Raw genomic sequence first — 16190 nt, forward strand, 5'->3', positions numbered from 1 at the left:
TCACCCTATCTAACGCTGCCCAGCTCTTTTTGCACCACTGAGCCAGGCTAGCATTGTGTCAGCACTCTTTCCCTTTGAAAGCCAAGAAGAGGATGTGAGGGCATGTGATTCCTTCAAAGACCGATCCCCAATGTGGCATGCCATGCAGAACTAACTGGGGAGAGAACAGATGACTATCTGGACTCAACACTAAGAGCAGAGAGGTGAAGCATGTTACAAGTGTTAGCCCCAGGCTTAGCCTAGTCTACCAGTACTGTTAGCTGGCCCTGACACTGTGATGAAGATTGACTGGTTGATTTCCACATTTATGTGAGCTAGGAAAAAAATGCCAGTGTGCTTTACTCAGTTCTTTTTTCAAGCAGCCAGAAAATAGCCTGAATACCCTATTATATATTATGCAATCCAAGCAGCATATAATGAGTAAACCTAAAAATTCATCAACTCAGGACAGGAGAAGGCCACGTTTTTGAAAGGTGCCAGCGTGCAGGTGGCCTTACACAGCATTCTTCTTAAACAAGCCCAGCCAGCTGAAGTGAGGCTTCCCCATAAATCCTGGATACAGAGATAGTTTCTGCTTTTGTTTGCCAAAGAACTCAAGGGAGAATGGGGCCCTGAGACGCATTACGCATAGCTAATGAAACCCACAGTAAGGCAAGATTGGGTCTGAATAAAGCCTCGGCGAAACAACATCATGAAGATTGGGGAACTGAAAAAGACCAAAGATCTAAAAGGAAGGCATTTCCTCCCCTCTAACTCTAACTGCTTAGTACCCAACAGCTACCTAGCAGTGCTACAAAACAGACCATGACGAAACTGGCACAAAATCTTAATCCAGGACAAATAGCCGAGAACTATGCATTACTGCAGCTTTTAGTCTAAAAGACTTTTACAGTCGTTACCTGAGGTGAAAAACAAGAATGATCCAGCTCATTGTTAGAATCATCTAACAGTACCATCTAACTCACAAACAACAGCAGTCTATTTCTATTTCACTCTTTTCTCACATGCTAGTCCTAGGCAGTACATCAGAACAAAATCGTTCAGCACAGCAGGAGAGACCCGAAGCTGAATGGCCATCTTCAAGGGAACATGCATTCCTTTAGCTGCAAGGGTATGGGAACATAGGCCTGCCTGAAACGACACGCTCATGCTGAGGTAGAAAGGCCTTTCACTTCACACACAGAAGGCAGCTCACATTTTCGCAGTGTACAATAAGCATTTCAATGGTCTCGCTTAAGGCTATTCTTCAATATGGAGAGAGAATAAAGAGAGCTAGAAATAGCGTAGAAAATGAAATGTGCTGGCGATGGTTTCAATCAATAACACTAACAGCTAGGTCTCAGCCTTGGCTAGTTTATTTTTGAACAGTGGGAGTGACGCACACCATCTAGAGACCAACAATTTAAAAGACACTCTATTAAGCATTCTGTGAAAATGTGTGTAGGCTAATATTACAATCTACGCTAGTGATGGGCAATTAGTCTTCCACTGGATACTTCCAGGTCCTGGGCCCTCAAATACAGCCTCCACATCAGTTTCTTGCTTTTATATGCAGCAACTGGCACCAGCACCTAAGCATTTTAACTGATGAACTTCATGAACCTTGGAAATGCAGATATCTAGCATTTAGATCCATTGTCACTAAATCCGTATTCTCTTTCTGTGTGGGATAAAAACACATACAAAGTACCAAACAGACCGTGCACACACACACACACACACACACACACCCCTACACACCCCCTTCTTAGTGACCACAGATTTCTTTTCCCTTCTTAGTGACCACAGATTTCTTTTCACCCCCACTTCCTTCAAAGTCCCCAGGTCCAGACTGAGGCTGAAGGTAAGAGGGAAGCTCTCTGTAATAACATGACCAGTGTCTAACTGGAACAAGTACTGACAGGTAATGCTCTGACTTGGCCATCTCTAGTCTCACAGACACACTCTACTCTGCCAAAAAAAAGTGAAGAGTTGTTCACTGGTAATTTAAGAAGCATCTGGCCATGACCACCCAGGAAACTCACACTGCACTTACAGACTACAGTATGTGACTGAACTCAAAGAACAGAAATCATCCAAGTTTAATCAAAGCCATTCATTAGAAGCCCATATCTCACTTCCCAGCTATTTTACTGGATCAGCATGATAATGTTTAGTCGTGTCCAGTGATGTAGTGCTAAATAAAAAGGTGGTAAACTATGACCACCAGTCTGTGATCATCATAAGGCAAACAACCACCAATATAACCAAAACGCATTATATTTTCAGTAATAAACAAAACGTTTTATATTTTACGTTTTATATAAAGCACACTGAATTTGCCTTGTGTATGAAATGTGCTATACAAATAAAGTTTGCCTTGCCTTATCCTCATGTAACTTTCAACAGTAGCAGTAGCATCAGTGTGGATTTATGTGAGGTGGGTATATTCTATTCCCTAAATAAAAAGGTTGCTTAACTGAGTTTAGGTGGTTTACCCTCTACCTCTGCTCATACCGGTGCAGCGTTGTTGTAGGCCACCTCCCCACAGTTTTAAAGGATTCTTCAACACTGGCAAAGCCAGAGTTGAGCAGCTTAAGTCCTTGGCTTACCCATCAGTGCTCTCACTTACTAAATTCATTCCGTTTTAAAGGCAGTAAACGAGGGATTGATACATTAGACATAGCAGGAGTCCCTGTTCCTTTTATGGCTCGCTGGTAGTTTATCTTACTCTGGGTTACTGCGCTGCTATGGTGATCTTCTGACACTAAATGCAACAGTATATGCTCATATTCTTTCTGCAAGAAGCTCCGTTTTAGCCCACGCATATTAATTAGGCTACAGTAGGGTTAGCTAGATAGATACTCGACATACTAAGTAGAACAAACTCCATAATAATGTTTTTGTTCCAGACGATAGTCGGGATCTTTCTTTACAAGCCAATGAATAGTTAAACATTGTATACACACATTCAATACAAGTGACACCATTGACAAGCTGTGATACAAGCTAAAGCGATTAACCGAATGTAATAGTCTTGTTAGGAGGTAATCCCACACCGTTCACTTTTACAGAGGCAGAGTGACAATTAGCAGTCGTTATGAGTTTCTGCTCCTTTCCAGTAATTAGACTGCTCCCCAAAAGACACAATCTCCTTTACCTTGAAGCGTTTTCGACCAACCGCAGCAAAGTCTACTTCCCATGCACGAAACTAGGTCCCACAACTATAAGAAAGAAATTGGTTTCAAACACTTTAGCTAGGTTAGTACGTTATATTTTCCAAATTAGCCTAGCTTGGTTACTTCTTGAAAGCTAGCCAGTGTTAGCTAGTTCCCATTGACTCCACGGTCCAGCCCATGAAGCCGTATAATACGTGTACACAAATGTCTGCGATACAGAGCGCAGACAGACGGCGGCCTACCAAATGTTTACATCCCACGGAGCATGCGCCCCCAGCTTCAACCTGGAACAGTACTGCCACCTAATGTTACTGATGGGCAACTGCACATCAAACACCTTTCTCCTGTTTCATTCATTCACATTGACCAAATATTTCCAATGTGACATCCGGGGCAAAGATGGGTCACTGTGAGGGGGTGGGTGTGTCGTTGTTGTTGTTCTTGTTGTTGTTTTAAATTTAATTTATTTATTTTAGTTTTTTTTTTTTTTTTGCAGTTCGCCTTTATTAGACAGTTTTAAAGTCGAGAGAGAAAGACTGGGAGGGAGGGGGGATGACGTGACAAAGGTACTGGGTCAGATTCAAACCCCTGACATCACGTTACTATAGGCACTACCCTGTCTACACTTTTAGGCTGACACCATTCCTCAGTCTGTCAAATTCATCCTACAGTCCAAAAATTGGCAGGGCAAATGGTCATGAGGTGGTCAGGAGAAAATAGGCAAGAGAAGGGGAAACCCTTAAATTCAGCCCAATTTAGCTCCCCTTTTCTTTCATTACAAATGCATAAACTTGATATGACTGGACAGCAACTCACTTTTAGTTTGTTGTCGTGTAACAAAATGAGTTATTAACATTGAAAGTCATTACAGTCTATCATTGTTGTGTGTTCCGGGATGGCACTTTGTGAGTCCCTGTATGTACACGTACCTGATTTGTAGCAACAAGCAACAAAATTTCTTACCTGAAGTTGATTGTTGAAAGAAAAAATACTTCCGCTGGAGCAGACTGGATCAGGTTACAACAGTTTTACCTCAGAACTGCCAAGAGCTTCCAAAAATAGCTCTTCTGATTTGATGTTACCTTCAGTAGGCCTATAGAAGAGGAAAATAAATCACTTTTTGAATATTATTTTTTCTTACTTAATACTTTGTAGTTTAGTATTTAGTATAATCTATATACTTAGATCAATATGTAACAAAACAATAAGGTTGAAATGTATCATCATGGGCTATTAAAAAATGAAAGCGGCTGCACTATTCTTGGTAGCTTCAAATCACGGATTTGTAAGAGAACCAAATGGAGACTCATTAACCACATCTGAGCACAAGTTCACTGAATGTGACTACGCACACTATCTTGATCCACATACCATACAGTCATCAAACCCACTTTTCTGGTTTCACATGAGACTACTGACGCAAATCTTTTGTTTTTTTTATGTTAGACACACCTCTCATTATATATTCCAAAAGCAGCTGACCAGTGCTTAATTTGTAAACGATGAGGTCCCGGAACACCAAGGGGTCGGTGTTCCCGAGTCGGTCTGGAGGGAAACGGTTCCGGAACATATCAAGACAATTGCGCATTGGAGGCACGGTGGTGCTCAGTACAGCCATATAGCTTACTGTAGCCTAAACATTACTAAATGACCGACTATATGACCTTAGAGCTCCGACTACTGGGGACCTATAACAATATTTGATTATTGCATAGGCTACATAATGCTCAGTAGACCTAAATGCGACACTCAGCTGGACCGCGCTGGTTTTGAAATGCCCACAGTGATGTGGCTTACAGCCCTTCACGTCAACCAATTCTCATGTTATTATTACCAATTATTTCTGGACACTCAACATAACATGCGCAATTGCCCGCATATTTAACTGTGGTACTTACAGGTCCGCACTCGAAAAAAAAATTCTGTTTCGCAGTCATCTATGCAAATATGAATTTTGATTGTCCCAGCAGAGACCTAATAGATTACAGAATATGCTAACACGTTTACAAAAAAAAAAAAAATCATGCTTACCTTGTCTAATTTTCCAAAATAGTTCACACAGCGGACATATGGACAGCAAATTCAACTTTTAGCCGACGCTGTCTGAAGTTTACCATAACACATCTGCAGAGCAGCTCACTCATGTGTGAAGTGACTACTATGCGCTTGTTGCTACTTTCTAATAGGGTAATCACCTGTCTTCATATGGAAATGAGACAGTTAGGTTTTTGGAAGGGAGGGGAAAGGAAAGAAGAGTCAACTATTGGGAGTATTACATAGCAGACAAAAAAAACAAAAACGTTTCATGCCACCAGGTGCCGGGTCCACGCAAATAGGTACCGGAATGCGCTAGTCCAAAACCGCGAGGGCACAAATTAAGCACTGCAGCTGACGTAGTAGACTAGACTTGGAAACACCATGGTGATCCTGAAATCATTAGACAGCTGGGAGCAAACAGTGAAATGGGTCTAGTGCTATAGTTCTCAGTTCAGTTTATTTCAGTTCAGTTCTCTTTATTGTCCCTTCTAGGGAAATTCCTCTTGCAGCAGAAAGTAAAAACAACAACACAACAACAGCACAATACATGCACACCATTAGCCAATGACATGGCTGCAAATTAAAAAGGCAAAAATACACAAATACAACACCCAACATTTAAAATAGAGGAGTGGAAGGCAGAAGACATGAAGTGCAAAAATTAAGCATTGCGCAAATTTAGCAAGGTATAAATGTTTTTCTATCTGTTGGTCTTTGCCCTGGGCATCTTAAACCTCTGTCCTGACCACAGCATCTGACATTCCCCTTCCTAGATGAAGGTCTGCACTGGCTACTATAGACCTAGCCTCATGAATCACCTGTCCCATAAAGATATCAGTCAGATGGCTCTGTTGTTCACCTAGGATCTTATTGGCCATTGTAACAGCATTGTACAAACTGGGAATTTTTTTGTACTTTCAAGTTAACAAACAGGCAATCATAGGGAAGTTTAGCACTGATTCAATGAATGACCTGTATCATCTGTCAGCTGTCTATGTCAAAAACATTACGCCTTCGTAGGAAGTATAATCTTTCATGACCTTTTTTTGTAAATTGACTCAGTGTATAGATCAAAGTTTGATTTCTCATCTATTATAGTGCCTAAGTACTTAACCCTGTCCACCATTCCAGTCTTCTGACCTTTAATTATCGTGGGAGGAGTCGAGTTTGAACCTATTCTAAAATCAATGACCTTATCCTTCGTTTTACGAATATTTAACTTCAGAAAATCAAATGACAACAACAGACTCAAACAACAGAACAACAGAATCAAACAGCATTTACTCTAACCCTCTGTGGCCTACAAGTTAAAAAAAATCTACTATCCAGCTGACAATATTAGAGTCTAGATTAAAAAATGTCAAGAGTTTGTTTGCTAAAATATGGGGCTGTATTGTATGAAAAGCTGATGAAAAATCAACAAATAAAAGCCTGGCATGAGTTTCTGAAGCCCCAATAACCCTCTCAGTAATGAAATAATGTGTGAAGACGTTGTGTCTATCAGACATAACAAATGAAAAAAGAAAATGCAGTAAAATATCAGCACATATGGCAAGTGTCTAGTTAGATCTTCAGATTAGAAATAATTCCACCATTAGCTGTGTGTTTGGGGTGGGATGGCTGGGACCATCTAATTTCTATATGATGCACCTGTCACTTTAATGCATATCAGTCACTTTATTAACTGTGACTATTCTTACTGCATGACTTGAATACTAGTCACTTTATACCTATATCCTGGACTCCCATGCACCTCCGAATCCCTTCTGATTAACATCTGAATACTGTGATGCTGTTACTGAAATACTTGAATTAATCTGCATCATTCACTTAACACTAGGCTACTACTACAATGTTTGAATTCCAATGGTGTTTACTACAATACTTGATACTTGACCTGCCATTTATCTGTCCACTGAAACCCTTGCATCTCCAAAATACCAACTTTTCAGGAACTAAGAAACAAACAGCCTTGTTTTCAGCATGATCACCATGCATTAAAATCCCATTAGAGTTAATCTAAAACCCCCATTAAAAACTCCATTAGAGTTAGTCTAATGGGTTTTCATACGCCCATTAGATAAAGGTGGTAGAATTTTCCTAACCTATAGAGAAGCATGTAATCCTTCAGTTTAAGTTAAAACATGAAAATCGCCAATATTGGAGTTTTAAAATTTTCACATGACAACAGTGCATTGCATTGTTGCACTATGGTGACTTGTACCGTTTTGTTTTTGTATTGTCTCATTTTTACACTTGTTTAGAATGCACTGTGACCCCACTTGCAAAAGGTGAAATGACAATAGCCTACTTTGAATCGAATTGGACTGAATTGAACTGAAATGCAACTAAGTTCAGCATGAATGCTATACAAGCCACAGCTCGGAGGGACGATGATTTACCTGTGTCATCAAATAGCCTAATTACATGTCTTGTGAATCACATCATATGTGAGAATACACAATTTTGGTAAAATGTCCTACCCCAGCTCAATAGGGGGCAGAGTAGCAAAGCCCTGCAGTATGGCGTCGCTGCTCTTCATCCTGTGACACGGTATTTACAGAGCATGCGCACGCTCCTCTTCCTTTTTCCAGTGCAGCGGAGTCAAAACCCCAGTCTTTGGCTCCGGGCTCCTGTTATAGGAGACAAAAAGACTGCAAAATGGTTTGTAATTAGTCCCAATATGTACCTACATCCATATCTAAGACATACATTAAGTGTTTTGTGTGATCAAATGTTGAAAAACATTTTATTTATGTACGGATGAAGGTAGATTAAATCCTGCTAACGCTCACCGGGGTCTAGTCAAACGTGGCCTAATGGCTACCTTCACAAATTCATTGCTTCCTGTTCCCTGTAAACGGCTGTCCTGTCATTTCACAGATATATGACGAGAGAGGCCTTGAGCGTTCACGTCCCCCTAATTTCATTTTTGCACAGCTTGCCGTTGCACCGTTAACAACGTCAAAGCTGCCTAGCCATTATGCTAACTCGTATCATTGATTTCTATTGGCTCTGGTTGTAGCATTGCTAACGTTAGCTAGGTCCACTCGGTGACAGTGACAGCCTTACTACGACTAACAGGACTGCAGCTGTAATGAAAAGACAATGTGGCATTGGCTTTACTGTGGATATGATGCTGAATGCCTGTTGCTGAGTCGGTGCTTGTCTTCTCACAGGGTTTTGTTAAAGTGGTGAAGAACAAGGCCTACTTCAAGAGGTACCAGGTTAAGTTCAGGAGAAGGAGAGGTAAGGGATGCCTTGACAATCGTTCAAGTTTGTATCCCTCTAAGAGGCAATTCCATGTTTAAGTGTAAACTGAATCTGTTTTTAAGTTTGTGTTTTCATTTCCAGAGGGAAAGACTGACTTCTTTGCTCGCAAGCGCCTGGTCATCCAAGATAAGAACAAGTACAACACACCCAAGTACAGGATGATTGTCCGTTTCTCAAACAGGGACATTATCTGCCAGGTGAGCATGGGACTGAGGAGACTTTTTCACTTTTCATCAAAAAGGAGACAACTTGATCCCCCGCTCCACATCAGTGGCTGGCCGATGTTATGAACGTGCTGTTACATGGTTACTTGTGCTTATGTTGTAGATCGCCTATGCCAAGATTGAGGGTGACATGATCGTGTGCGCAGCCTACTCCCACGAACTTCCCAAGTACGGGATCACAGTGGGCTTGACGAACTACGCAGCAGCCTACTGCACTGGTCTGCTGGTGGCTCGCAGAGTAAGTATGAGCTTGGTTGTACATATCGGCACTTTTTGTGACACTGATACTTTATCAAATTTCAATGTTGAGTGTTGGACAGCGATCAAAACTAGTTGTCAGCAGTTAATGCCTCACTGTTTGACTTTGCTTACCTTTTTTAAGATAAGATGAAACTTTAATGATCCCTAAGGAGAAATTGAGTTGTTGTAGCAGCAAATTGGATACAGCAAACTAAAATGGAATAGGAATATAGCAAATGAGGGCTATATAATCATACAGAAGTGATCATTTCAACACTACATGTTAAGTAAAACATCCGAATGATAAGTGTGTGGGAAAACATGGATTACTGCACAGAGGGTATGCCAAAACTTGGCTAATCGCAAACACTGAGCTGTTGTCTTAGTCATTATCAGGATAGTTTGTAGATATAATCTTGCGAAAATGATCTTAAAAGTGGTTTATTCCTGAATCAGCTGTCAGTCTTTGAATGTCATACACGTTGCAATATTGTGTGCTTTCAGCTGCTGAACAAGTTTGGCCTGGATAAGGTGTACGAGGGCCAGGTCGAGGTCACAGGCGACGAGTTCAACGTTGAGAGCATTGACGGTCAGCCAGGCGCTTTCACCTGCTACCTGGATGCTGGTCTTGCCAGAACCACCACAGGCAACAAGGTGTTCGGAGCTCTGAAGGGGGCTGTGGATGGAGGCCTGTCTATCCCCCACAGGTAACTTCTCCCTCCAACATGTTGCTCGGTTTTGCCCAACTTTTCTGCTTGTTGATGTGTTAGAGAACATAAGGTTTCATTCCAAAATGAGATCTGCTTAAAAAAAAATGTATACCTACTCTTTAAACATGATTTGGACCTCAGTAAAATTCATTATGTGAAAGTGTTGAAAATCGTAACATCTTTGTTGTCACAATTGTAGCATTCAAAATGCATTTTCTAAAATCTTGACACGTAATAACAAATGCAGAACATGTGGAATGATACCCTTCAACTGTAGCTAGTTCTCTGTTCGTCCAGTTGATATAAACTTGTTTCAAGGTTTGTCCTGAGGCTGCTTTATCTAATCTTGACCTCTGTGGCTTCACTGGGAATGTTGAGTGTGGTTTGGTTTCATCTTGTTTGTTGCCCACCACTTTTTGCTGCCTCAAACACTTCCATGGACACACCGTGCAAGATTTTACATAAAATGTTTGCATATGGACTTTTTAACCCTAGACGATAAATAATAAAAATCATGAATGTCCTATAGCGCAAAGGCATAGAGCATGGCACAGATTTCTTGGGTTAGGGGCAGGGTAGGAAATGTCACGAGCTATAGACTTCAAAATGTTCTGCTGTGGCTGTCAAGTTTGCTTACTGTACCGGCAGCTTGGGCAAGTGACCAGTTATTTATTGAATCACCTATCAGCTTGGCTAGGTAAAGTGGTTTGTGAGTTCTGGGATTCACCAGCCACTGTGGCTGGCAGATGACGTTTACCCAACTGTGGCAGTTACCAGACAAGTTTAATCAAGAAAAAATATAAATTATATGATATATCTACGTTTTGCTGATATGTACAGCTTTATGACTAACGTGGATAGACTTGTTGTCACATTGTACACACATTGACCTACATAAGGGCATCTCATTTGTATTCTATCTGTCTAATTTATGTAAGTTCTGTAGTTCCATACATCAGTAAGGAAAGATTAATTGTACACAGCATTATGCATTGCAGCATTCATTATGCCTTGAATCAAGTTGCCAGATGTTTGCAGGTTCAAGTGAGTTATCACCATTAATGGATAATTTTTATCTCTTTTTTCCAGCACCAAGCGCTTCCCTGGATATGATGCAGAGAGCAAGGAGTTCAACGCCGAGGTCCACCGCAAGCACATCATGGGCGTCAATGTGTCCGAGTACATGAGCTACCTGATGGAGGAGGATGAGGAGGCTTACAAGAAGCAATTCTCCCGCTTCATCAAGAATGGAGTCACCCCTGATTCGGCAAGTCCTCTTTTTTTTTCACACTGTTGAACGCCCTTTTTTCCTCATCTCCATTCACTTCATATCACACCCTAGAAGAAAGGATCAGTGGGTAGATGGTGACTTGGCTTGTGACCTAATCAAGGGCATATATGGGTCAAGATACTTTTCATGTTGCAGGACGCCCAGAAATTTCAGATGATATGAGGTGTTAAACTTAGCTAATGACACCACCACATTTGTATGATCCCTTTTGTACTGGTTGGTTTTCTTTAGGTATCACTTTGAGCATTAAGTGACCGTTAACATGCTTGGGTTTGCACAGCTAATGACTTTCACCTATCAAGTGAGAATACCTCGACTTGTTGGTGGCAAGTTAAACATTTTACATGGTGATAAATGATTTTTCACTTGAAAGATCTCTGGGCCATGCTGCAATGATCACATGGGGGAAGCAGAACCGTCCTTGATTGGCGCCAGAAAGCTGTTTACAAAGCAACTGTGCTGAAATCATGACATGATACTTGAGACTGACTCAAACTGCAGTGTTGGCACTGTCAGCCTGCTGTGTCAAATTTGGATCAAATGTCACTATTCATCAGTAGTCCGCTCCAACACTTGTTTTTGATTGAGAAATAGCACATAGGCTACTTGTTCAGGTTGTTTAGAAATGCGTGGGCAGAGTAGCTGTAGTGTAAATTAATTTAGTTAAGAACTCAAGTGTTTTTTTTTGTGTTCTATGTATATGCCTAAGCCTCATTTTGAATCTGGTCCATTTAATGCAAAAGGTGTAACATTTTCTACCATTTCAAACAAACCTGGGGCAGCACAACCGGCTTTAATTCAGCCACAACCCATACAGAATTGAGCAGTGGCTCTTGTCCCATTTATTTCATATTCATGAACATGGAGCATGTGAACAGCATAATTTTAAGATGGTGTGAAGTGAAAAATCATGTTTTCAAACATAATGCTTAAACACAAATGGCCTCATAATCTTTTTTAGCTTGTTTGTAGATACACTGGTTTTGAGACACAGCTGTCCTGGTCCTTATCCTAAACAGAATCAAAATTGCCTTGTGCAGATTGCTTGGCATTTCCTCAACTGAGTTGTGGAACAGACAATTAAAAAAACGAATCCATTGTTTCATCATGGCAGTCGACAGCTGACTAATCAGCGGCAGCAGGCAGAATATTTTCAACCTAAACAATTTGCCAGTCAAAAGTGTCATCTAAATGTCATGTCATGTAAAAAGTTGGGCTTTGGTCACAAGTTCTTTACTACAGTAAAGAACCTTGCTTTAGCCAGTGTAGAAAATATAAAAGATTTGCTTCTGCAAACAGGCTCCCATGAGAAAACGTGTTCTAGAGAGCTTGTTAATTCATATGCATGATGCTGTTGGACTGCAATGTTTTGACTTTGTGAAAACCTTGTCAAAACTGACTCATAGGGCAAGGAGCATAATGACTCAAACAAGGCTGAGAAGAGTGTAAAAACTTGAAAAACAACCAAATGTTCAACCTAGATGACATCATTTTTGAGGGGTTTTGTTTTTTGATTTTTGTACTGGGAAAATACTTGGACTTATTGTACTTAAATTGCTGAACATTACATTACTCTTCAGAAATGCATGAACTTTTAATACATTAGATGGTACTGAACTTAAGCGTATTTGGAGAATGAGTTGTAATCTGAATACTGGCATGCATGTGTAAACAGTTATTGTACATGAGACTGACTGGAGATCTTTCTCTCAGGTTGAGGAAATGTACAAAAAGGCTCATGCTACCATTCGTGAGAACCCAGTCCATGAAAAGAAGCCTCCCAAGGAAGTCAAGAAGAAGAGGTGAGAAATGAACATGCTTAATGTTGGTTTTTGGAACCTTGCCTGTTCAGTCAATGGTTTATTTTAAGGTCTTGGAAAAACTCTGAATTTAATCTTTTTTAGAACTGGGACAGATGTTCATCTGAGGTTCAAGTTATATTCATTTTTTCTAGCTGGTTTAATTACCAGGGCGTTTGATCAGTGGCAGGAGCAGTGACTATTTATCAGAGGAATTTGGAGACGCCCTCAAACATCCATTTATATATTTTCCTCAGTAGTGCAATGTGGAACACAAGATGGCACACCTGGACACCAGGAAGCTATTGCTCTGGTTCTATGACATAGTCAGTTAATGACAGCCACATGCTACTCGACATAGCAAATACCACAGCTGGCCAGCCAAGTCAAATTTTAGATGCACAACCAGCCAGAGAGATCTGGTTTTATGAGCAAAATCCAATAAACCTCACCCAAACCGTCCCTCACCATCTGTCTTAATGTATTTTAAGGTTTTATTCAAGCGCAGCAACCCCAGCCATTTAATAAAGCTTATTTTGCGAGTGCTCATTGTCCTTGTTTGTGGCCCAGGTGGAACCGTGCCAAGCTCTCTCTGGCCCAGAGGAAAGACCGTGTCGCCCAGAAGAAGGCCAGCTTCCTCCGGGCTCAGGAACAGGAGGCTGATGATTAAAGTGTTGGCCTTCTGCGTTCCCAATGCAAACATTTGTTCTAATAAATCTATTGAAAAAGATTCAAACCTTTTTGTGCTTACATTTTTCATACTGGATTGTGTATTTACTGACCAACTTGTTGGGAATATCAGGGACATCTTGATCCCCATTTTCGTTTAGAGACTGTTAATTTTAGGAGGCAACTGTGCAGCATAGATATAACCTCAACACTCAATGGCGCTATGACGTGGGCTGATGGTCTAGTGCTGAAAGTGATGTAAGCTGTACATTCCTTGAGGCGTGCAATGAAAGACTTTATTCATATTTGATGTGCAATTTCACCATGCTCCTGAGCCATATGCTGAATTTGTTTTTCCCAACTCAGAAAAGCAATTGGGTGTCTTCAACTGAGATACAAGTCGTTTTTTGTTTTTTTTGTTTGAACTATACACTTGTTCTTGGTTATGATTTAGGGAAATTGACATGATGGGGAAAGGTACATGTAAAACCAAAGTGTTCAAACAAATTACCCAAATATGTGGGGACATAAAATGCAAGTTGAGCAAGCACTTTCACTGTAGCTTCAGACTTATCAAGGTCACTTCAGGATATTTTGAGTCAAATTAATTACTGCTCTCATGGCTCAAGAAATTTCAGTTGTCATTTTGGTTAAATATACTTGAGACACAATGTTGCGGGATTATTTCTTGGTCAATATGAAAGTGGCATTTCTTGATGGCTGCAAAATGAATGGTACTTTAAGATAAAATATGTGAAATATGCCTTTAAAAGTTGAGTAAAAGGGGAAACTTTCGCATCGTTACCCCTTATACTCTCCACAGTGAAAATGATTGTCCATTTTACTGAAAATCTTTAGTGGAGGAATTTATCTTTCAGTCTGTGCAATACTTGCTTATTCATTAGGAGTCTTTCGTATGAGATATCTTCTTCCATAGCAAAGTCTTAAGATTGTTAAGAATTAGCGAGTGCTCAATTTCCATCTGTTCTGCAGAGCCCTTCAGTGCAATGCAGGCGTACAGCTGCTTCTCCAGCTCCTCGCGCACGTCAGACGGCACGCCCCTCAGAATGTAGTCCTTGAGCGCTCCACAGGCTTTGGCTAAGTTCGGCCTGGTCACCTCCGGTGTGCAGCGGTGCTTGGTGAGGTCACAGGAGGTTTGGCAGTCCGTCCCGTAGAGACAATCCTCATCCACATCGCAGTGCCGCTCCCTCATGCCTGCTTGGAAGGTGGCTTCAGGGACGATGTACCGTGCGTCCATCACCTTCAGGTCGTGGCGGTCGTTGTAGCCAAAACTGGTGGCGCTCACATCACACATGAGGAAGCTGCCGAACGTGCCGTGGAAAATGTCCTCCACCAGCTCCAGCAGTCCGATGGAGATCTTGGCCTTGCGTGGCCAGGAAGGGGTGAACCATTGGTCCATGCTGCGGCGCAGACCGGCAGGGATCCACAGCTCTATCACCCAGGGGAGACTGATCCCATACAAGGGCGAGTGTGGCACCTTCTCCACCACGTACAGGTCTCCGCAGAAGCCGAGGAGCTTGGGGGTGTGCTCTCTGTCCTGCAGGACTAACGCCAGCAGGAACTCGTTGAGCTGCAGCAGCGCCCACATGGAGCGAGCCTCAGGCAGTGAGATATGTCCGTCCTTGTTGGCATCGGCAATAGACAGTACTAGGGTTGCCAGGTCTGAGAGGTTAGCCTGATCCCCAACTTTGGCCTGGAAAGAAAAAAAGATGTGTTAAGATCATAGAAGCTTTGGCCTTCAATTCAGACATAAACATAATGTTGACATTTGTAGCTAGTTACGCTCTGCAGTTGACTTCAGTACAGAAATTGCTAGCTTTTAGGATTGAATGCTCCAGTTGAAAGCAGTTGATGTAGCGTTAGAGTGATGACGGCACCCTGACCTTCAGATGGCTAAGGATCATCTCTTTGAACTTTTCCACAGAAGTCCCCTTAGTGGGCTTGTTGAAGGCCACAGCCTCCTTCCTGGGCTCCATCTCAGTGCCCAAGTCATAATGAGGAGCCTCCTCCATCTGGCACTTAATGACCCCCTCCAGGTCTCCCCAGCTCCCAGAGTACACCTGGGGTAATCAAGGTAGGCATGAGCAGCAGCACAAAGACATTGGCCAGGTTATTAACAATCACGCCAGAGAGGAGCAGGTAATTGCAGATCTGACCTGGCTGTTGGGCTTGGCAGAGAAGCACTTCCCCAGGTAAAGTGTTCCTTTCTCGCACAGGCTGCTGCAGGCCGAGCCGTCAATTACTCCTTTTCTGTACTTGTCACACTAAAAACACAATGGAAACATTGATAAACCAGACTACAAGTGTGTCGGTTAGTTTGGCTGTTACAGCTATCAGAAACTGTGGAATATGAACACAAATATTATCAGGACCTGTGAATATAAATTGTGGATTGATGGATTCATATGGAAAATACAATACTCACTATTGAATTTTTGCAGTCGTGGCCACGGCACAGCTCTGTGTAGGATGAGTACTCCACATACACTATCCAGCTACCCACAAACACTGCCAGCCAGGAAAAGAACAGGTACTTCATATGTAGGTAGGAGAATCTGGCCTGTTGGTGGGAAAAAATCCACAGATTTGTGTCTCTTTCTTTACAAGTAACCACAAGATCTTACCACAGCCATAAAGATTATTGTGTTACAGACATGTACAGATGTATAACACATTATTACAAATAGCTGCCTATGTACAATCTTCATCTAATGATTACGTGGTCATGGTATTCTCAATGGATAACTGCATTGGACTCTGATTCAGTG

The 16190-nt window shown here is 41.6% G+C and overlaps 3 protein-coding genes across 6 annotated transcripts in view; 1 reads left to right on the top strand and 2 right to left on the bottom strand.

Annotated features, from left to right (window-relative positions):
• Positions 1–4462, bottom strand: part of evi5b (ecotropic viral integration site 5b) — a 37831-nt gene extending 33369 nt beyond the window's left edge. For 3 of the 4 annotated variants that reach the window (XM_071926204.2, XM_071926203.2, XM_071926200.2), the window contains exon 1: positions 3140–3329. The gene's annotated coding sequence lies outside the window, so the exon portion shown is untranslated. Of the gene's footprint in view, positions 1–3139; positions 3330–4121 lie in introns of those variants that run through there. The other variant, XM_071926201.2, reaches the window with a different exon arrangement.
• A 3314-nt stretch (positions 4463–7776) lies between these two features.
• Positions 7777–13462, top strand: rpl5b (ribosomal protein L5b). The gene is made up of 8 exons (XM_071926215.2): positions 7777–7859; positions 8375–8444; positions 8550–8665; positions 8796–8930; positions 9437–9639; positions 10732–10909; positions 12647–12735; positions 13303–13462. Exons 1-8 carry the CDS (start codon positions 7857–7859, stop codon positions 13400–13402), a joined length of 894 nt encoding a protein of 297 aa, XP_071782316.1. The 5' UTR covers positions 7777–7856; the 3' UTR covers positions 13403–13462.
• Positions 13463–13579: 117 nt separating this feature from the next.
• Positions 13580–15976, bottom strand: dipk1ab (divergent protein kinase domain 1Ab). Its single transcript, XM_071926214.2, has 4 exons — positions 15848–15976; positions 15579–15686; positions 15306–15482; positions 13580–15115 (listed from the first exon to the last, which is right to left on the bottom strand). Exons 1-4 carry the CDS (start codon positions 15959–15961, stop codon positions 14303–14305), a joined length of 1212 nt encoding a protein of 403 aa, XP_071782315.2. The 5' UTR covers positions 15962–15976; the 3' UTR covers positions 13580–14302.
• Between the last annotated feature and the right edge of the window lie 214 nt (positions 15977–16190).

This window comes from Centroberyx gerrardi, chromosome 9 (assembly GCF_048128805.1).
Source record: "Centroberyx gerrardi isolate f3 chromosome 9, fCenGer3.hap1.cur.20231027, whole genome shotgun sequence".
Classification (NCBI taxonomy): Eukaryota; Metazoa; Chordata; class Actinopteri; order Beryciformes; family Berycidae; genus Centroberyx; species Centroberyx gerrardi.

Coding starts and splice junctions, on each gene's coding strand:
- rpl5b (XM_071926215.2), top strand. Junction 8,931..9,436: donor GTCTGCTGGTGGCTCGCAGA/GTAAGTATGAGC, acceptor GTGTGCTTTCAG/CTGCTGAACAAGTTTGGCCT. Junction 12,736..13,302: donor AAGGAAGTCAAGAAGAAGAG/GTGAGAAATGAA, acceptor TTTGTGGCCCAG/GTGGAACCGTGCCAAGCTCT.
- dipk1ab (XM_071926214.2), bottom strand. CDS start 15,961: ATGAAGTACCTGTTCTTTTCCTGGCTGGCAGTGTTTGTGGGTAGCTGG. Junction 15,483..15,578: donor CTGCCAAGCCCAACAGCCAG/GTCAGATCTGCA, acceptor TGATTACCCCAG/GTGTACTCTGGGAGCTGGGG. Junction 15,116..15,305: donor TGATCCTTAGCCATCTGAAG/GTCAGGGTGCCG, acceptor TTTTCTTTCCAG/GCCAAAGTTGGGGATCAGGC.